Here is a 21,939-nt window from a genome sequence, read left to right as displayed (position 1 = left end):
TCTTGACATACAGGAAAGGTCCAAAGAGCTGCAGAAGGTGTGAAAGCAGCTCGCAAAGAGCTATAAAAAGGGAGTATGATCAGAAACTGGTAAGGGATATCAAAACCAACATTAAAAAAACTTTTACAATTATATTAGAAAAAGAGGGTGGCCAGAAGTAATGTGGGCTTCTTGAAAACTGATATTGTCATTGAAAATAAGGGAATGGTGGACAGGTTAAATAATTACCATGTGTTTGTAGTTACACTAGAAGAAGAGGTTAGCATGGCAGACATCCCAAGGAAATTATTATTGAATCACCAATCATCAAAATTAAGGTAAGCAAAATAACAGTAATGAAGAAATTAATGACACTATAGAGTGATCAGATAGGTTCCATTCCAGGGTTTTAAAGGGAATAGGTGAGTACATTGCCAATGCCCTAACTATAATCTTCCAAAATTCTCTCAATTCAGGAACCATACCGTTAGATTAGAAAATTTTGCACATCACTCTACTTTTTAAGAAAGGGAGAAAGAGAGAAACTAGGGAGTAATAGATCAATTGGCCTAACACCTCTTGTTGGGAAATTACTAGTGACTATAATTAAGGACAGAGTGACTGAACATCCTGAAAATTTTCAGCTGATCAGATAGAGTCAGCATGGATTTGTAAAGCGTAGGTCATGCCAGATGAATCTGATTGAACTTTTTTGAAGAGTTGACTCAAGTATAGGACAGAGATGTTATCTATATGGATTTCCAAAAGGCATTTAATAAAGTCCCTCATAAGAGACTGTTAGCTGAAATTGAAGCCCATGGAATTGAAGATGAATTATTGAGCTGGTTAGGAGACACAGCATTGGGACAATGAACAGGTACACTAATTAGAACCATAGAACCATAGAACACTACAGCACAGAAAACAGGCCATTCGGCCCTTCTAGTCTGTGCCGAAATATTATTCCGCTAGTCCCATTGACCTGCACCTAGTCCATAACCCTCCAGACCTCTCCCATCCATGTATCTATCTAATTTATTCTTAAAACTTAAGAGTGAGCCCGCATTTACTACGTCAGATGGTAGCTCGTTCCACACTCTCACCACTCTCTGGGTGAAGAAGTTCCCCCTAATGTTCCCCCTAAACCTTTCCCCTTTCACCCTAAAGCCATGTCCTCTCGTGTTTATTTCTCCTAATCTAAGTGGAAAGAGCCTACTCGCATTTACTCTGTCTATACCCCTCACAATTTTGTAAACTTCTATCAAATCTCCCCTCATTCTTCTACGCTCCAAGGAATAAAGTCCTAACCTCTTTAATCTTTCCCTGTAACTCAACTCCTTAAGACCCGGCAACATCCTAGTAAATCTTCTCTGCACTCTCTCAATCTTACTGATATCCTTCCTGTAGTTAGGCGACCAGAACTGCACACAATACTCCAAAGTTGGCCTCACCAATGTCTTATACAACCTCACCATAACATCCCAGCTCCTATACTCAATACTTTGATTTATGAAGGCCAGTATACAAAAGCTTTCTTTACAACCTTGTCTACCTGTGACGCCACTTTCAGGGAATTATGTATCTGAACTCCCAGATCCCTTTGTTCCTCCGCACTCCTCAGTGCCCTACCATTTACTGTGTATGTCCTACCTTGGTTTGACCTTCCAAAATGTAACACCTCACACTTTTCCGCATTAAATTCCATCTGCCATTTTCTGGCCCATTTTTCCAGTTGGTCCAGATCTCTCTGCAAGCTTTGAAAGCCTTCCTCGCTGTCCACAGCACCTCCAATCTTAGTGTCATCAGCAAACTTGCTAATCTAATTCACCACATTATCATCCAAATCATTGATATAGACAACAAACAACAATGGTCCCAGTACAGATCCCTGAGGCATACCACTAGTCACAGACTTCCAGTCTGAGAAGCAATCATCCACCACCACCCTCTGTCTTCTCCCACACAGCCAATTTCAAATCCAGCTTACAACCTCTCCATGGATACCAAGTGTCTGAACCTTCTGAACTAACCTCCCATGTGGGACCTTGTCAAAGGCCTTACTAAAGTCCATGTAGACAATATCCACAGCCTTTCCTTCATCTACTTTCTTGGTAACCTCCTCGAAAAACTCTACAAGGTTCATTAAACACGACCTACCACGCACAAAGCCATGCTGACTATCTTTAATCAGCCCTTGGCTGTCCAAATAATTATATATCCGATCTCTCAGAACACCTTCCAATAATTTACCTACTACTGACGTCAGGCTCACTGGCCTGTAATTACCTGGTTTACTTTTGGAGCCTTTTTTAAACAACGGAAGAACATGAGCTACCCTCCAATCCTCCGGCACCTCACCCGTGGCTAAGGACATTTTAAATATTTCTGCCAGGGCCCCTGCAATTTCTACATTAGTCTCCCTCAAGGTCCGAGGGAATATCATGTCAGGCCCGGGGGATTTATCTACCTTTATTCGCTGTAAGGCAGCAAGCACCTCCTCCTCTTTAATCTCTATATGTTCCATGAAACTACTGCTTGTTTCCCTTCCTTCCTTATACGCTATGCCAGTTTCCTGAGTAAATACTGATGCAAAAAAACTGTTTAAGATCTCCCCCATCTCGTGAGGCTCCACACATAGACGGCCACTCTGATCTTCAAGGGGACCAATTGTGTCCCCTACTATCCTTTTACTCTTAATATACTTGTAGAAACCCTTCGGGTTTACCTTCACATTATCTGCCAAAGCAACCTCATGTCTTCTTTTTGCCTTCCTGATTTCCTTTTTTAGTATTTTCAGGAGTGAAATTAGGAAACATCTCCATACAGAAGGGGTGGGGGAAGTTTGGAACTCTCTTCTGCAAATGGAAATTGATGCCAGATCAATTAATAGATTTGTGCGAACTAATGTTATTAAGGGAAATGGGGAAAGGGCAGGTATATAGAGTTAGGTCACAGATCAGGCTTGAGGAACTAAATGGTTTAACTTTTGTTCCTATCAATTTTCTTTTTATTTTTAAAAAGCCACATGCCCACCTGATGCTCGAGAAGCACTTGAATTCCGATCTCATCCAGCATTTACTTAACAGCAATTAGTCTGAACAGCCTTAAAGAGATAGTTTTACTTAGCAGCAGAATAATATTGAGATCTACATGCTATAGTGTGTGTTTTAAAATTCTCATCCTTGTTTTCAAATCCTCCCATGGCCTCTTTCCTCCCTATTTCTGTAATCTTTGCCAGCTCCACAATCCTTCAAGTTATCTCCACTTCTCCAATTCTGGCTTCTCTGCCTTTCTAACCTCCCCTTCCTCCTTTTGGACACTCCTTAAAACCTACTTCTTTGACCAAGATATTGCGCATCTGTCCCAATATCACCGTATGTAGTTTGGTGTCAAATTTTGTTTGATGATGCTTCTGTGAAGCACACCTTGAGATGTTTTACAATGCTATATAAATACAAGTTGTTTATAAAACAGTGTATCATCTGACTTAATTTGAGCAATGCCTGGAGATCCACTTTGTTCTTAAAAGTTAGTGATAAATGGTTTGAAACAAACAAATCTGATCCTTTTGCAACTTACAAAGGATTAGACTTCTAGGAATCAAATAATTGTCATCTAAGCTTTCCATGAGTAACTTATTATAGACTGGACTGTGCCAACTGGAAGGAAAGACTTGCATTTATGCAGCATTTTTCACAACCTCACTATGTCCCACAAGTGCTTCACAGCTAATGAAATACCTTTGAAGTGAGTCACTGTAATAATGTAGGAATGCGGCGGCCAATTTGAGATACAGTAAGATCTCACAAACAGCAATGAGATAATGACCAAATAATGATTTTTTTGTACAAGTGATGTTTGTTGAAGGATAAATACGGCCAAGACACCAGGCAGAACTCCCCCTGCTCTTCTTTGAAATAGTGCCAGATAAGGCATCAGTTTAAAATCTCATCTGAAAGATGGCAACTCCAACAGTGCAGCCTCCCCTCAGTACTACACTGGAGGATTCTGAATTTTAGGTAGTACTAAAAGTAAATCAGCAGAAATAAAGTCTGTATTTTTAAAAAACCTACTGGCAGTGAAGTTCATGCAGTAAACATACAATCATGAAATGTCTTCGTCTGCCATGGAGTGCTATGTTTGGCTGCAGTACAGAGTTTCAGTTGGAGTTTGGTGACTGAGGGATTTTAAGGGTTAAATTTTATCTAAAGTCTTGTCTTTCTTTAATTTAGCAATTAACTAAAAGTTGCTGTTAGGGTTGGAAGAAGGTTTTAGTCCAGCCTTAAAACAGGGCTCATACAGGCTCCGGTTGCAGCTGCAACTAGTTAATTAGGTAATTGGCTTAATCAGGTTTTCAGGGGTAAGTAAAAACTGGTGAGTAAATTAGAAAAGTATAATGTTTTTAAAGTTCCTATACTTGGATTTAACTGCGAAGTGCCAGGAATAAGGGAAATTTAGGACCAGTGTAATAAAGGAATATAAATAATCCAAAGTAGAATAAAGTAAAGGGAAGTAGAGTTAAGATATGGCAGGGCAGCTCAGTCAAGTGGAATGTGTGTCCTGTAAGATGTGCAAAGTCATGGACGCTACCGGAGTCCTAGCTGACCACATGTGCAGGAAGTGCTGTCAGCTGTAGAAACTTAAGCTCTGGGTTTCAGAGCTTGAGCAACGGCTGGAGTCACTGTGACGCATCCACAAGGCGGAGAGCTATGTGGATAGCATGTTCAGAGAGGTGGTCACACCACAGCTTAAGAGCCTGGAGACAGAGAAGGAATGGGTGACCACCAGGCAGTCCAAGCAAAGTAGGCAGGTAGTGCAGGATTCCCCTGGGATCCCGCTCACAACTCAGTTTTCCGTTTGGGAAGTTGGTGAGGGCGCTGGTTCCTCAGAGGAGTGCAGTCACAGCCAAGTTTGTGGCACCATGAGCGGCTTGGCTGTACAGGAGGGGAGGAAGAAGGAAGAGAGAGCAATAGTGATAGGGGATTCATTGCTTAGGGGAACAGACAGGTGTTTCTGTGGCCATAGACGTGACTCCAGGATTGTATGTTGCCTCCCTGATGCCAGGGTCAAGGATGTCACAAAGCGACTGCAGGACATTATTCTGGGGGAGGATGATCAGCCAGAGGTCGTGGTCCACATTGGTACCAGGAAGGGGGCTGTGGTCCTGCAATCAGAATTTAGGGAGCTAGGTAGAAAATTAGCAATCGGGACCTCTAATGTGGTGATCTCCAGATTGTTCCCAGTGTCACGTGCCAGTGAATACAGAAATAGGGGGATAAGGCAGATGAATGCGTGGCTAGAAAGATGATGCAGGAGAGAGGGCTTTAGATTCCTGGGACACTGAGACTGGCTCTGGGGAAGATGGCATCTGTACAAGCCGGATGGGTTGCATCTGAACGGAACTGGGACCAAGTTCCTTGCAGGGCATTTTGCTAGTGCTTGTTGGGAGGGCTTTAAACTAACTTGGCAGGGGTGTGGGAATCAAGAAAAAATATTAGAGAGGAATACCAAGATGTACAAAATACTGGGAGGGACAGATAGCACTAGTATAGAGGATAGTAAGTTAATAGGTAAAGTCGGGGTAAGGGAGAAAGTAACAAAATCTAAATCAGGGTATGCATGGATGTGAATGCACGGAGTATAGTATATAAGACTGGGGAATTATAGGCACAGATTGCCATGTGGAAGTATGATGTTGCGGCGATAACAGAGACCTGCCTCAAGGAAGGGCAGAACTGGGTGTTAAATATTCCTGGGTTCAAGGTGTTCAGATAGGAAGGAAAGGAAGAGTGGCAGTATTGGTTAAGGAGAGCATTGTCGTGCTGGAGAAAGAGGGTGTCCCAGAGGGTTCAAGGACAGAATCAATTTGGCTAGAGCTAAGGAATGAAAAGGGTGCAATTACATTGCTTGGTGTAGTCTATAGACCACCAAATAGTGAGAAGGATGTAGAAGAACAAATCTGCAGGGAAATTACAGAGAGATGCAGGCATTATATAGTAGTTATAATGGGGGGCTTTAATTATCCGTATGTAGACTGGGACATTGGGAGTGTAAAGGGCGGAGCGGGGCAAAAGTTCCTAGATTACGTTCAGGAGAAGTTTCTACAGCAGTATGTGTCCAATCCAACAAGAGTTGAACCTGGTTCCTGGAAATGAGGCGGGCCAAGTAGACCAATGTAGTTCAGTGGGGGAACATTTAGGAAACAGTGATCATTGTATTATACATTTTAGGATGATGATAGAAAAGGACGATAGGCAATCCAGAGTAAAAATAATTAACTGGACGAGAGCCAACTTCGATAGGGCAAGAATGGAGCTGGGCCAGATAGACTTAAACGAAAGATTGGCAGGGAAAACTGTAACTGAACAATGGGCGACCTTGAAAAAAGAATTGGTTCAGGCACAATCAAGGTATATTCCATCGAAAGGGAAAGGTAGGACAAACAAATCCAGAGCTCCCTGGATGAAAAAGGACATTAAAATTAAGATAAAGAAGAAAAAGTGCACTTATGACAGGTGTCAGGTAGAAAATACAATTGAGAACCAAGAGGAATACAGAAGGTTCAGAGGGGAGGTGAAAAAGCATATTAGAGAAGCGAAGAGGGATTATGAGAAAAGGCTGGCAGCCAACATAAAGGGGAATCCCAAAGTCTTCTATAGGCATCTAAATAGTAAAAGGGTGGTAAAAGGAGGAGGGCTGATTAGGGACCTAAAAGGGAATTTATACATGGACAAAGGGCCATGGCTGAGATATTAAATGAATACTTTGCATCTGTCTTTACCAAGGAGGTAGATACTACCCAGGCCATGGTGACAGGCGAGGAAACTCTGTCACTAGAAGGATTCAAAATTGATAAGGAAGAAGTGTTGAATAGACTGTCAGTACTTAAAGTTGACAAGGCACCAGGACCAGATGAGATGCATCCAAGGATATCGAAGGAAGTGGGAGTAGAAATTGCAGGGGCACTGACCATAATCTTTCAGTCTTCCCTAGACTCAGGGGTGGTGCCAGAGGACTGGAGAATTGCAAACATTACGCCCTTGTTCTAATAAGATTGTAAGGATAAGCTCAGCAATTACAGACCAGTCAGTTTAACTTCAGTGATGGGCAAGATTCTAGAAACAATTATTCAGGATAGAATTAGTAGTTACATGGAAAAATATGGGTTGATAAGAAAGAGCCAGCATGGATTTCTAAAGGGGAATCATGTTCAACTGACTTGTTGGAAATTTTTAAGAGGTATCAGAAAGGGTCGATGAGGGTAATGCTGTTGATGTGGTGTACAAGGAGTTTGAAAAAGCATTTGACACAGTGCCACACAACCGACTTGTGAAAAAAGTTATTGCTCATGGAATAGAAGGGACAGTAGCAACGTGGATAGAAAATTGGCTGAAAAATAGGAAGGAAAGAGTAATGGTTAATGGATATTTTTCAGACTGGAGGGAAGTTTGTAGTGGAGTACTTCAGGGTATTGGGGCCCTTGCTTTTCCTGATATATATTAATGATCCAGATCTTGGTGTGCAGAGGACAATTTCAAGTTTACGGATGATACAAAGCTTGGGAGTGTTGTAAACTGCGAGGAGGATGGTGTGGAACTTCAAGAGGACATAGACAAGTTAGTGGAGTGGGCAGATAGGTGGCAGATGAAGTTCAATGCACAGAAGTGTGAGGTCATGCATTTTGGCAGGAAGAACATGGACAGACAATATAAAATAAGGAGCGAAATTTTGAAGGGGGTGCAGAAGCAGAAAGACTAGGGTGTATTTGTGTATAGATCATTGAAGGTGGCAGGACAGGTGGAGAGAGCAGTTAATAAAGCATATAGTATTAATTTATTAATAGGGGCATAGAGTACAAGAGCACGGAGGTTATGCTGAATTTATATAAGATACTCGTTAGACCTCAGCTGGAATATTGTGTACAGTTCTGGGCACCATATTATAAGAAGGATGTGAACACATTGGAGAGAGTGCAGAAGAGGTTTACAAAAATGGTTCCAGGGATGAAAAACTTCTGCTATGAAGATAGATTGAAGAGGTTGGGGCTGTTCTCCTTGGAGAGAAGAAGGCTGAGAGGAGGTTTGATAGAGATGTTCAAAATCATGGAGGGGGCTGGACATAGTAGGTACGGAGAAGCTGTTCCCACTCATAAAAGGATCAAGAATGAGAGGGCACAGATTTGCAAAAGAAGCAAGTGTAACATGAGAAAAAACTTTTTCACACAACGAGTGGTTCGAGTCTGAAATGCCCTGCCTGGAAGTGTGGTGGAGGCAGGTTCAATCAAGGCATTCAAGAGGGCATCAGGTGACTATTTAAATAGAAGCAATGTGCAAGGGTACGGGGAAAAGGCAGGGCAATGGCACTAGATCATAATGCTCATTTGGAGAGCCAGTGCAGACATAATGGGACCAATGGCCTCTTTTTGTGCCTTTTCTGATTTTGATTCTGTGATTCTGTAATGAAATGATATTTTTTAAATGTATCTGAATACTTTATGAATTATGACAATATTTGATACCTATTGCCAAACAATTGTCCTGTATAGTCTTATTTCAAAATGCACTAGATAAAACAGATGTGTAGCCATGTGCATGGATCAGGAGAAAACACAGTAGGAATAGTTCCAGGATTTGGAGCTGGGGAAGAGGGAACCATAACTCCTATCCAAAAAATTTAGGGGTTGAGGAGTAGGTTCCCTGAACTACGCAGTTATCTACAGTAAAGACATATTAGGTCCTTAAATACAAATATAAACAATTGCTGATAAGAAGCTGAGAAATATAAAAGTTAGCATTCATTTACAGTGTCATTCTCTGAAGAGACATTTTATCCGTTAAGCTCAGTATTCCAAGTCCAAAGCCACCCATTACAAGCTGTTATTCAAACGGCTTGTTTCGCCAAACTTAATGTATTGATTCCAACTTAAAAATATTTACACTGGCAGCTGCATTTCCTTCAATGGCCAAAACAATGTAAAAATGTGTTTAGTAATAAATTATTATATTTATCATTGTTAAAGTAAGCCTTATCATTGTTAAAATAAGTTCTAACCCTGGTTCTCATGGTGGATGAAATGATCTTCAAGCATTAATGCAATCCACACAAACTTCTATGTGACACTGAAAATTCTATTTCATGTTGGAAACAACAGATTCTATTGTTAGGGATGCAATAGCTCCCTGCATCTGGGACTGCAATTCAAAATTAAATTTCAGCTGTAATCACCTTATCATTACATAAGTTGGAGACAAGGATCTCCAGATAATATTCATTTGGCAGAGTATCTATTCCTGGAACTTAGCACACTCCAAAACTTGGATCTTACTGTAGAAGTGTCCTGGGAAATTTCCATTTGGGATTCTTCCACATTAATCAGAGCGCCAGAATATCTACAACTGGAGACATAAAGTTGGACAGCCCGCTTGGCTCCTTTCAGAGAAGGAGATATAACAACCCACTCATTTGGAAAAGTACACAAGAGATCCCCCAGAAGGAGGCACTGCAGCTATCACACAGAGACTCTATGGAAAGACTTCAGGATCCAAGCACTGACCAAAAATATTAAAAACTTGTATTTATATAGCACCTTTGCCGTAGTGAAACATCCAAAGGTGCTTCACAAGAGTGATTATCTAACATTTTAAACCGAACCACATACCAAGACATTAGATCAAATGACTAAAAGCTGGAGCAAAAAGGTAGATTTTAAGGAGAATCTTAACGGAGTGAGAGAGGTGGAGAGGCAGAAAGCTTTAGGGGGAGTAATTACAGAGCTAAAGACCAAGCAGATGAAGGCACAGCCACCACTGATAGAAAGGAAAAAAATCAGGGATGCACAAGGTGCCAGAATCAAGAGAGTGCAGAGATTTGGAAGGGCTGTGGGACTAGAGGAGGTTACAGTGAAGGGGAGGGGTAAAGCCATGGATGAACCCAAGGATGAGAATTTTAAAATTGAGGAGTTGCTGCACCGGAAACCAATGTGGGTCAGCAAGCACAGGGATGGTAACAATCTTTTTTTTCTGGGTCAGGATGCTCAGTGCTGAAATTACAAAGCAGGATTTGAGAATATAATCTAGGCCAAACCCTTCAATACAGTATTGTGGAAGCATTGGAGGTGCTGTGTTGCAGATAAAATGTTAAACCAAAAATTCTTAATGAAAAAATGAGTTGGTATGCAGCAAGGATGGGAATAAATGGGCCAAAGAGTCTTCTTCATTTAAATATTCCTTGTGATCATACCTTCAGCTAATCTTTGCATTTTACTTTAAAGTTGATATAAATGCTTTTGGAGAACAATGGTGCAGCACTAATGAGGCAAATAACCTGCTTTTGCACTACTATATTCTGTGATATGTTCTTAGTATTACCAATATGACTAACTATATGGTTTCCTAATGGCTCAGCAGGAAACTGAAACATACAGAACAGGGAGATCCCAAAATTTAATCCTAGTCTATGGTGAAAGAGGTCACTTCAGCCAGAGAGGCAACAGCTTTAAAACTTCAGAATTCAGAAAATGGAAATGAGAGTTCTTCCTCTTGATCACTAACAAGTGGCCTTTGCTTTAAATTGTTATGATAATATCTATTTTCATAATTCATGTGTTTTAGAGGTATAACTTTTAGTTTTAGGAATTGGATTTTAAACGATAAATGGAAACATCTGATTGAGAAACTGGTAAACAACTCTGAAATAAGTGCAAATCAAACAGACCTAGGGTAATTACAGTTCAAAGGAGAAGTTTTATTGTGCTGCTGGGATGAGCTAGGATTATAATGGCTCCTTTGGATCTATCTGGATGAACCAGTTTGCCTCAAGGCATCTTTGGAAAATACTTTGAAGTTGAATAGTAAACCAGGGAGGTTTTAATCATGTATGTTTCCCAGATCAAAGAAGTTAAAATCAACTTGTAAACACTGGGGCTGGGATTTTCCATGCCCGCCAGCATCGGGCATGTTCAGTGGCGAGAGCAGACAGTATGGCGAGATCGGTTTCATGACAGCGTGAAATCAGTGTGCAATTGTTCAGTCAGCACACTGATGGCGGGCCGCGTTTCCCACCATCGGACATCGGCAACTTCATTGCAATACATCTGCATATCATTATTAGGCCAGCCGGCCGGAATCATTCCCCCCCACCCATTGGATCATTCGCCCACATCAGCAGGAAAACACGCCAACGTATTTCACAACAGCACATAAGCAATGTGCACCTGGCGAGCTGCACTTCACTCGAGACTTTAAGGTTTGTTTGCCTACCTTGCTTCAGTCACCACTCGCAGTCATCAGTGCCAGGCTTCACAGACAGCACCTTGTCACTTTTAGTGGGGCTCATGGCAGGTGTCTACCTACCAGATCAGCTATATGTGGGTGGCTTTTCAATGGCTGCAGGGCTAGAGCTTGCTTGGCAAAATGGGTGAAGTGGCCTCAGGCAATGGAAGAGGCTCCAGGAAAAGGGCTGTACTGGGGAAGGGGGGTATCCTAGGGTGTGTGTGGAGGCACATGTTGATCTGTACAAGTGGCCTCAATATAGTGAGGGCTGAGGAGGCAGTCTCCAGAGGAGATGAGGCCAGATGGACATGTGAGGGTGTGTGTCTGAGAATGGGTGGTGATGTCCCTTGAGCTGGCAGTGAATGAGATGCCAGTGAATATGTGATGGGCTTGAGTGTGTGAGTTTAGAGTAATGAGATGGTTGCTATATGCTGGATGCACGATCATGAGATCATTCATCCTCCATCTGCATTGGATGGCCAACCTCTTCTGTGCAGCACTGGCACTGATCACCACTGCCACCACCTTCCAAGCCTAGTTGGTCACACCGCTGCCCATCCTGCAGGGGTACAGGAGTTTGTAGCCCACCCAGCACAAAGAAAATTTGGGAAGAATATTGGTGGCAAATACTGATGACAAATTGACCAAGTGGGTGTTGCAAAAAAATGCCAGGTATGAATGTGGACAGTCTATTCAAACTTGAACTCTGCCTGATGTAGTTTCCTGTCAAGGTCCTGGACTACCATGAAAATATGCAAAATAAACAACACGACCACAGTTCTGGAGTGACGTGTGATGAACGAATAAAGTCCTGGTGTTATGCTGATAACATTCACAGCTTATTCCTACCATTAAATGCAGAAATTGAAAACTACCAAATAATTATGAACATTTCTCATTCCTGAATTCATTCAAAAAATGCTTTGAACTTTTTTTTCAACACTAAGATAATCCACAGCAAGCAAATATTTCAAACTCTAGATACTCTGAAGCCAAACACATTTTCAAAATGAGCGAGGTATAGGTTTGGCAGTGAAAAATTTTGCAATAAAATGAAAATATTGTATTGCAGTTTTCAAACTGATCTGATTTAGGTCCAGGGAGGGCATTTCCAAAAGGATTGTAAAGCTTGGATGTGTCATGCAAAAAATATTTGTTTGTGTTTGACAGTAGAACCAAGTGCCACACTGATAGCCTGCTCGTGCTTTAACATCCAATGTGCTCAGATTTTATTCCTAACACTGTAATAGCTAAAATGAATCACCCTCTGTAGCATTATCATGGGTGTGCAATAGATTACTGTAAAGGTTCAAACTTTCTAATACAACTAGAGACTACTTTATTTCCAAGTTGAATTCATATCAGATATTAAAGAAAATTATAACCATACTGCGCTTTTTGATATATTATGAACAGTGAGTGTTCAGCATCAACTAAATATTTAATAGCCAAGCTATATGCCATGCTCCGCTCTTCAAAGGTAATTTTTAACATTAGGTGAGAGCAGGTTGGAATACCTGCTGGCACTAAACACTAAAATGATTCAAAATAAGTTTATAAAGTGCTCAACATGTGCATTAAACATCATCTTTATTCCCCCAAAAAGTAAATGTTATTTGCTGACCTAACAAATATATAAAAACACTGTCCAAAAACATTTGTAACAGAATAAAATGATGTTGCCATTCATAAAGTATAAAGCGCTTTTTGTGAAGTACACAGCTTCAGGGAATATTATACTATTACATCCAGTTGTTATGTAAACATTTAACTCAAAAACGTGCAATATGTACACAGTTCTCAACACAAGTATATTTACTGATAATAACGTAATTGTCTATTAAGGACCTAATGTACTTGTAGAGTCACATTGTGGTGTCATTCCACATTTTGCTCATACACTAAACTTAAGTGCATCCTTGAGTATATATTTCTGGACAATGGAATGCTCAAGGTATGTCTTTGCTCTGAAAAGCCACCAAGCTTTGGAGAGACCAAGGGGCACCTTTCACTAGATTGGCAGCTTTTAAACAGAAGTTGATTTGTGTGTCAAAATATTCCTTTTGGGAACAGACTGTAAATTGCACAACCCTGTATTGTGATGCTGCTAGGGGTATACTTTAAAAAAAACACTGAGTCTCTCTCCAGATTTTCTTTGCAAATGTGCATTCTAAGCCAAGGTGGACAATGGTCTCTTCATCACCGCAGCCATCACAAGGACAACATAAACAAAATCCTGCAGATGCTGGAGATCTGAAACAAAAACAGGAAATGATGGAAACACTCAGCAAGTCAGGCACAGCATCTGTGGAGAGAAGTGACAAGTTAACATTTCAGGCATTGCCCTTTGTCAGAATTGGATGCTGGTGAAGGACAAAGCCTGTAAGTTAACCTGTCATTTCAGTCCAGAGATAATGTGTACGCCTTGTGGAGTGTTTGCAGCGTTTTCTGTTTTTGTTACAGGGATAGCATGTTGTGGTGCAGTGAGTCAGGTTGTGTAAGAAGGCTCTGACAAGGACTGTCCTTCTTATCATGAGCCAAGAACTTGGGTGCTTCTTAACAGATCTGGTAAGGACTGTTACATTCTCAAGGGACACCGTTAACTTTTAAAAAGAAATTCAAAGTCGTAGTCATTAGCTGAAAAAAATTACTCCACAAGATATTTTACATTTTAAACAAAATGTTTTACTGTACAAGAATTAAACAAAGCAAGTACTACTAATTTAACACTATATTTGGTAAACCCTTATTACTTCAACACAAAAACCTTAACAGACCACTTCTCATTTCATTTATAATTCTTCCCAAGAATGTGCCCTGTAATTTCCAGGATCTTGGGCATGCTTTCACTTCTCCTGGGATCAGATCAAGATGTGCCACAGCTTTTAGGTATTCACTTTGATTCTAATCAGTGTTCCTGCTATTCTCCAAGGAATGAGATTCCTTGGGATCCTTCAACTAGCATTCAGCCAGGCGACCCTCTAACTCTATTCAAGCACCTCATGATTGTGGACACCCCAACTCAAGCTTCACTGTCTTCTTGCTTAGTGGTCTACAGCTCTGGCAGATTTCTCTCTGCTTGTTTCAAAGCTGCTTCCTGGCCCCAATTCAGGAACACCCCTGGTGCCTAACGGCCTCTAAGCTCCTCATTTTGGCAGCTTTTAAAACAGCTTTAGCTTCAGAACAATAACACTACAATTCAGGTAATTTTGGGTGCACTAAAGTTTGGAGGTGTGAGGCCACACCCAGGAGGGAATCACACACCAGCATCGAGTTTGAATAGATTTCAGTATAACTCCAGATTCAAACATGCAATTTTGTCCAGGCCTGAAGTTGCACACTTGCCCTTTCACCTCCTCTCTGCCCACCTGCCAGGGCCCAGACACTCCTTCCAAGTGAAACAGTGATTTATTTGTACTTCTTTCGATTTAATATACTGTATTTGCTGTTCATGATATGTTCTCTATATTGAGGAGATCAAATGCAGATTAGGTGATTGAGAACCTCCATTCAATCCAAAAGCTTCCAAAAAATCCAGTCACCTGTCACATGAGTTCTCCATCACGTTCGCTCCCTGACCTTGGCCTCATACACTGTTCCAATGAAGCTCAACAGAAGCTTGAGAAACAGCACCTCATCATTCAGTTAAGCGCTTTAAAATCTTCTGGACTCAACACTAGGTTCATCAATTTTAGATCATAACCACAGAACCAATTTTTCCAGACACCAGGTGCTGGAAATGGTTGTTATTACCATTAACAGCTGCTCTAAGCCTATCTTTTATACCATTTTTTCTCTCTTGCCTTTTACTTGCACTATTATCCCTTTTGTCATTCAATTTCGCCAACTTTCTACCCAAATCACAGATCTTCTTTTGTTCTTTCCTCCCCTCCACCCTTTTTCCTGCCTTGGTAATTGCTTACATCCTGTTACATTTCTAACATTTTCTAGTTCTAATTCTGTTTCTTTCTCCACAAATGTAGCCTAACTTGCTGAGTATTTCCAGCATTTTATATAGTTTCTTTTCTTGTCTGTTTACTGTTTGCACTGCTAACTTAAATTTAGTAAATGCTCACATTTGTTTTGCACAATCTCAAATGCTGCTTCTAGAAACAGAACCATAATCCCACAGAACACTTTGTAAAAGATTTTTTATTGCAGCTACTACACTGCATTAACTCTGCTGCCCATATCCTATCCCACACTCATCAGTCCTGTTCTTACTGGTCAAAATTGGCTCCCAGTCCTCCAGCACCTCAAATTTATACTTGTGTTTAAACTTTTTCATGGTTTCATCCCTCCCTATCTCTGCCATCTCTAGCCATAGAATTCCCAAGAACTCTGCATTGTTTTGACTCTGACCTCTTGTGCATCAGTCCCTTCCTCCTTTTGTCCTACCATTGGCAGCCGTGCCTTCAGGCTGTGGAATTCTCTCCCTAAGCCTTTTCACTTATCTACCTGCATCCTCTTTAAGGCTTTTCTCAAGACTAGCCACTTTAGCTAAGCTTTGTCACTACTCCTAAAATCCCTATCTTTGGCTCTACTTTTGTCTGATGCCTCAGTGAAGTAGCTTTGATTTTTTTGTTTTAAAGGCACAATATTAATGCAAGATGTTGTTGGATGGGATAGGGCTACAAGAAAGGAATAAGCTCTATTGGTCCTTCCTCTGTTCTGAATAAAGCCTTCACATCTTCATTTACTTCAATCGCCAAATGTCTGCCAGATATTTTTGTCCATGCTTGATAGATAGTAGTTTGAGGATCAGTCTAGGCTGGGGAAATTGATGTCTCAATCAGGCACAGAGTAACTCTGTGAATTGTTACAAGGATGTACCATAATATATATTGTTGTTACACACAGATACACAGTTTTGGGTTGCATTGCAACATAATCCCTTGTATTATACAATGAAATGAAACCCAATATCATGTAGTAAATACAAGTCAGCATAATATTCCAGTTCAAATTATGTCATCTGATCACAGGATGTGCTGCCTGTCCCAACCTGCCACTGGAAACACAATATATGATATGATTTTTTTTTAAAAACTGCTTGGGTACCTGAAGGAAAAGTTTGAAATGTGCTATGTTTATTCTTTGTTGCCATGAATGGATTGTCCCATTGCCAGCCTTTTTTTGCCTTGCACCATCATCCTTTCTGCCCTGCAAGTCACTGCTGCCACCCATCCTGTCACCAGACCTTCCCTTTCTTTCCCCGCCTCTGTACTTGCTTAAAGCCTGTTACATCTGTAACATTTTTCAGGTCACAGATCTGAAGTATTAATTGTTTTTCTCTCACCCCAGATACTGCCTGACCTGCTATTTCCAGAAGTTTCTATTTATATTTTGGATTTCCAGCATCTGCATTATTTCACCCTTTGGCAATGTATATCCTTCAGGCTGCATGACTTAAAGGACAGCATGTAGGTAATGATGTTCCCATACATTGCTGCTTTTCCCCTTCTGAACTGAGGGCCACTGTCAAAGTAAGATTTATGAGTTGCTGCAGTGCCTCTTGTTGGTAGTTTATACTGCAGTTATACCGTGCTGGTAGTGGAAGGGACAGATATTGAGCTTAGTGGTGGCAGGTGAAGAATCATCACTGCTCCAGCTTATGTTTTACATAAACACAGTCAGGATGCTATCATTACAGATCAGAACAATGCACTTAGACATTATGTAGCAGTGATAATTTGCAGTAGGTTGTTGATTGGTATGGGGATCAAAGGTTATGGGGAGAAGGCGGGAGAATGGGGTTGAGAAACTTATCAGCCATGATTGAATGGCGGAGCAGACTCGATGGGCCAAATGGCCTAATTTCTGCTCCTATGTCTTACGGTCTTATTTCAAATTTAAGTGGGGAGGGGGTGACAACCAGTTTGGTCAAGAGGTGAGGTTGAAGCAGAGAAGAATGGCTTAGAGCGTGACCAAGTTGGGAAAAGGGTCTACCAACAATGTGAAGGGAGGTTGCTCAGAAGGCCTGAATCAAAGCACCAAAGCATACAGAAGGGAATTCAGTGCTAGAGTTTGCAATGGTCAGATGAACCCATGATCACGGAAGATTGTAATGTGAAGTTGGGAATTTTAAATTCAGTGCATTTGGGAGAAGGCAGGGGGCAAGGGTCGACAAACAGAACCTGGTGCAAGATCTAAACTATGACAGACCAGCGGAGAATGTAATTTTATCCAGCAGCAATGGCCACTTTCAAAAAATCTTCCCGTACATCTTACAGTGAAGAAGCCCTTGCTGAGTCTCATTTCAATAGGTTTTCACTTAACATGTCCAAATTATCTCACTGGGCTGCAAATGTGGAAGAATGTAACTTGAGCTGTTTTTGGTACAAGAAAGCGGATACACGCGGTGATTTGATCCTGGCTGTGAGTTGCCCACAGTGAATGCTTCTGAAGTGCCTCTTTCTGCAGGGTAACAATGCCACGCGCCAGTAGGCTGCTGAGCTGCGAATTGCGGAGCTGGAGCCGCTCGGGGCGCGCGCTGAACACAAGGAGATGCCATTTAGTCCGGAGCGCGCGGATCTGAGGTACATCCTGCACAGGATTGACAACCGCCTCTCTTTCCACAGTTAATCCTAAATTTCTGTCAATTCTCTCTCAAAACCAAGTGCTAAATACAACCTGCAGGGTTTCTAACTCTGTACAAGCGAGTAAAGCTGACAACCAGCAACTATTTGAAGCTTTTCAGAGCCATTCCTCCGTCCCCCGCCCCCTCCCTCTCAGCGGCAAGCACCGAAAGCCGGGACACTTCAACAAAACTCTCGCTTCAAGTTCACTCGCCTTAAAGTGGTGGGGTTTAAGTTTGGGGTTATAAATGTTAATTTTTCTCTTCAAACCGGTCCAGCCCTCAAAAACATATACAACCAGCCCTGGAACCACCATCCAGCCCCATTTTTCTGCAGGAAGCAGTTCCGCACGCCAGCGATGAATTAATAAAGACCGACCTTGTACTCAAAAAATACTCAACAAGAAACAGAAATTTTGCAAAAGAAAACCCCGTCTGGTACACACATAAGTTGGATTCAGACCTACCTCCGTATGCCTCCGCTGTAAAGATGCACAGAGTGGACAGAAAAATGCATTTGATAGAAATGTCCATCCTGAACTCGGATAATTCCCCTTCAACGTATAAGAGAAAAAAAGATTTACATTAAACCACTCCGAGTAAACACCGCCTTTACCGGAAACCGCTTCCCCAAGCCAGTCCCAAACTACCTGATCACAGCCGACAATGTCCAACTACCGTACCCAACTAATCAAACCCCCATCCTGGCAGTAATAGCGAGGAGAGCTGGGGGTGCTGGGGGGGGCGGGTTGGGAGCTGGGGGGGTGGGGGTGGGGACAGGCACCCCAGTATTAACTGGATGGTAAAGTAACTGCCAGAGTAACAAGAATGGGAAAACTTGTTTGGAATATGTTTCTGCATTTTAAAAAATATAGATGTTATGGTTGAAGGATTCAGTTTAATGCAGAAAATAACATTGAATAGAAAAACAATTTTAAAAATCATAGCTGAAGTTCCAATTGCATGGATATACACATATAAAACTAAATAATGTAATTTATTTAAAGCAAAATACTGCGGATGCTGGAAATCTGAAACAAAAACAGAAAATGCTGGAAAAACTCAGCAGGTCTAACAGCTGCTGTGGAGAGAAAGATATAGTTAACATTTCCAGTCCGTATGACTCTTCTTAAGAGCTGTAATTTATTAATTTATTTTCCTATTTTTTTATCATCACTTTGTTTGTGGTACAGCAAGCCTAGTCAGCTTTCTCTCAAACATTATAAACTTCGCCACAAGCAGTTACTTGTACCAATTAAATTTGCTATCTTTTTATCCACATATCTTTTGATTGTGACTGAAATGTTAGCACCAACACAATAACAAGACAAAACAAAAACAGAATTACCTGGAAAAACTCAGCAGGTCTGGCAGCATCGGTGGAGAAGAAATCAGTTAACGTTTCGAGCCTTCGCGACCCTTCGGCAGGACCATCCGCAGTAGCTTTTAGCTTTTTGTTTTTAACAATAACAAGACAGCTTGCCACCACCAAACAAAAGATGAAATATGCTTTTAAAATCTGTAGACATTTATGTTATATGTTTGGAACCAGATCGGTAATGAATCTAGTTTTAAGAGGTAACAAAAAGAACTATATTGTAAATTTCCCAATTCTGCAAGAAAAAAGAATCCACAGAAAGTAGCATACTGTAATATTCTGAAAGATATTGTAGTAATGACCAATACATTTTGGTGCATAGAACTGGAGCTCTTGATATTGGTCCCCCTAATGCTTCCCAGGTAGCTATACCTTAACCTGTTGTGAGATGTTTCCTAGCAACAACTGGCATTTATATAGTCCCTGTAAGGTAGAAAACTATCCCAAGGCATATCACAGATCACATCAATAAAATGGATGCTGAGCCAAAGAAGCAGATAGCAAGGGGTGTCCAAAAGCTTGGTTAAAGTGGATTTTAAAGATGATTTTAGAAACATAGAAAAATTCCCTTCCTAACAGTACTCAGTGTACCTATATAGCATATGGACTGCAGTGGTTCAAGAAGGCAGCTCACCAAGGCCTTCTCAAGGGCACTTAGGGATGGGCAACAAGTGCTGGCCTAGCCAGCAATACCTATATCCCATGAAAGAATAAAACAAATGCTGGCACAGAAAGAGGCCATTTGACCCATCTAGTCTGTGCCAGCTGAAAAAGAACAATCCAGCCTAATCTCACTTTCCTATTCTTGGTCCGTAGCCCTGTAGGTTATGGCACCTCAAGTGCATAGCCAAGTATTTTTTTAAATGCAATGAGGGTTTCTGCCTCCGCCACCTTTACAGGCAGTGGGTTCCAGACCCCACCACCGTCTGAGTGAAAAAAATTCTCGTCAACTTCCTCCTAATCCATCTACCAATTAATTTAGATTCATGCCCCCTGGTTATCGAACCCCCGATAACAGAAATAGACTTATCCTATCCAGTCTATCTACGACCCTCATAATTTTATACACACCAGTTAAGTCATCTCTGCTTTTTTTCCAAAGTAAACAACCACAGCCTATCTAGTTATTTTCCATATCTAAAAATAGCCATTCCCTGGAACATCCTGGTAAATGTTTTCTGTATCCTCTCTAGTAAACAATACATTCTTCCTGTAATGCAGTGGCCTGAACTTTACACAATACTCCAACTGTGGTTTCACTCATGTTTTATACAGTTCTGGTATAACTTCCCTGCTCTTATATCCTGTGCCCCAGCGAATAAAGGAAAGTATCCATATGCTTTCATAACTACTTTATCTGCCTGTCCTCTCACCTTCAGGGATATGTGGGCATGCACTCCAAAATTCCTGTGTCCTTCTACATTTCTCAGTATTGTCATGACAGCAGACCATAGCCTGAATTACTTACAGACATATGTAACTTTTAAGTAAGACGTGTTTTTTTTAAAAAAAAGGACATACAAGCAAAAGCTGGCTGAGACTGTAAAGTAACCATCTGCTGGAAAATTCCTACGTGGATTACATTCGACCAACTAGTTCAGAGAATGAAATGTCACACTTAAAAAGGTGTTAATGCCTACTTCAGACAGAGACACTTCAAAGGAAAAGGTGCAATGAAAAAACTGAACTGAAATCTCCTGTGGTTGAGGAGATAAGGAAAGCTGATTACCATCTCAGCAGAAGCCATCTCCTATGAGTTATATCCCAGACTGTGGACATGATGTGAGTTGAAAAGAAAGCAGTTCTGGATGAAAAACATGTTCCCTTCCAAGAATACATAAGAAAAGGCGTTAAAAGCCAAATGCAACCTTGGTCTCTGTGTGCTAGTTTTGGTGTTCCAGGCCTGGTGTGCAAGGGCGCGTTGTGAAGGTCACAGCTGAGGAACATCAACTAGGTATCTCTGCACTTGCTTTCTTCCTCAATATGAACCAATATTTGCATTATCTGCAAACTCCTGAAACATCCCCCTACATTTAAGTCTAAATCATTCACATATACCACAAAAAGCAGGAGACCTAGTATTGAGTCCTATGAAACTCCACTGGAAACAGCCTTCCAATCACAAAGGCATCTGTCAACCATTACCCTTTACTTCCTGCCACCAAGCCAATTTTGGATCCAACTTTCCACTTGCCCTTGGATTTCATAGGCTGTTATTTTTCTGATAGTTTTGGAGGTGGACAGGCAGGCAGAGTGAGATGAGAACAAATGCCACAGTGTGGGGCCTAGGCAGTGGAAGATATAACCACTTACAGGCAAACAGACTGTGGCTACTACAGGAGGTCAGAAATTGAGTATCCTGCAGCAAATGTCTTAGCCAAATCTGTCCACTATCTGCAAGGCATGTCTGGAGACTGGTGGAATATTCTCCACTTGCCTGGATGTATGCAGCTGCAACAATGAAGAAGCTTGGCAGCATCCAAGACAAAGCAGCCTAATTGCTCAGTATTCTCTCCACCATCAGTGCATCACGGCTGCAGTGTGCAGAATCATAGAATGATACAGTGCATCTGCCATGCATCTGCCCATTTTGCCAGCCTGGCTGTATTCCCATTACATTTCCAACTTTTGTATTATCTACAAACTGAAAAGATGCGCTTTTTACCAAATATCTATCAAAAAGAGCAGTGGAATAAAGGTCTCATCACCTGCAAATTGCCTTTCATGTCATCTGC

General features: G+C 41.3%; 1 protein-coding gene across 3 annotated transcripts in view; it reads right to left on the bottom strand.

The window, feature by feature from the left end:
- Nucleotides 1–18,561, bottom strand: part of srpx (sushi-repeat containing protein X-linked) — an 87,767-nt gene extending 69,206 nt beyond the window's left edge. For 2 of the 3 annotated variants that reach the window (XM_078559766.1, XM_078559768.1), the window contains exon 1: nucleotides 18,294–18,561. In XM_078559766.1, coding sequence (XP_078415892.1) covers nucleotides 18,294–18,360 — 67 coding nt within the window. In that variant the 5' untranslated portion in view covers nucleotides 18,361–18,561. The remainder of the gene's footprint in view (nucleotides 1–18,293) is intronic. The other variant, XM_078559767.1, reaches the window with a different exon arrangement.
- Between the last annotated feature and the right edge of the window lie 3,378 nt (nucleotides 18,562–21,939).

The sequence above is a fragment of the Cetorhinus maximus genome, chromosome 16 (genome assembly GCF_964194155.1).
Source record: "Cetorhinus maximus chromosome 16, sCetMax3.hap1.1, whole genome shotgun sequence".
Lineage (NCBI taxonomy): Eukaryota > Metazoa > Chordata > Chondrichthyes > Lamniformes > Cetorhinidae > Cetorhinus > Cetorhinus maximus.
The sequence above is the reverse complement of the archived record's forward strand: the minus strand, read 5'-3'. Positions and strand labels throughout refer to the sequence as shown.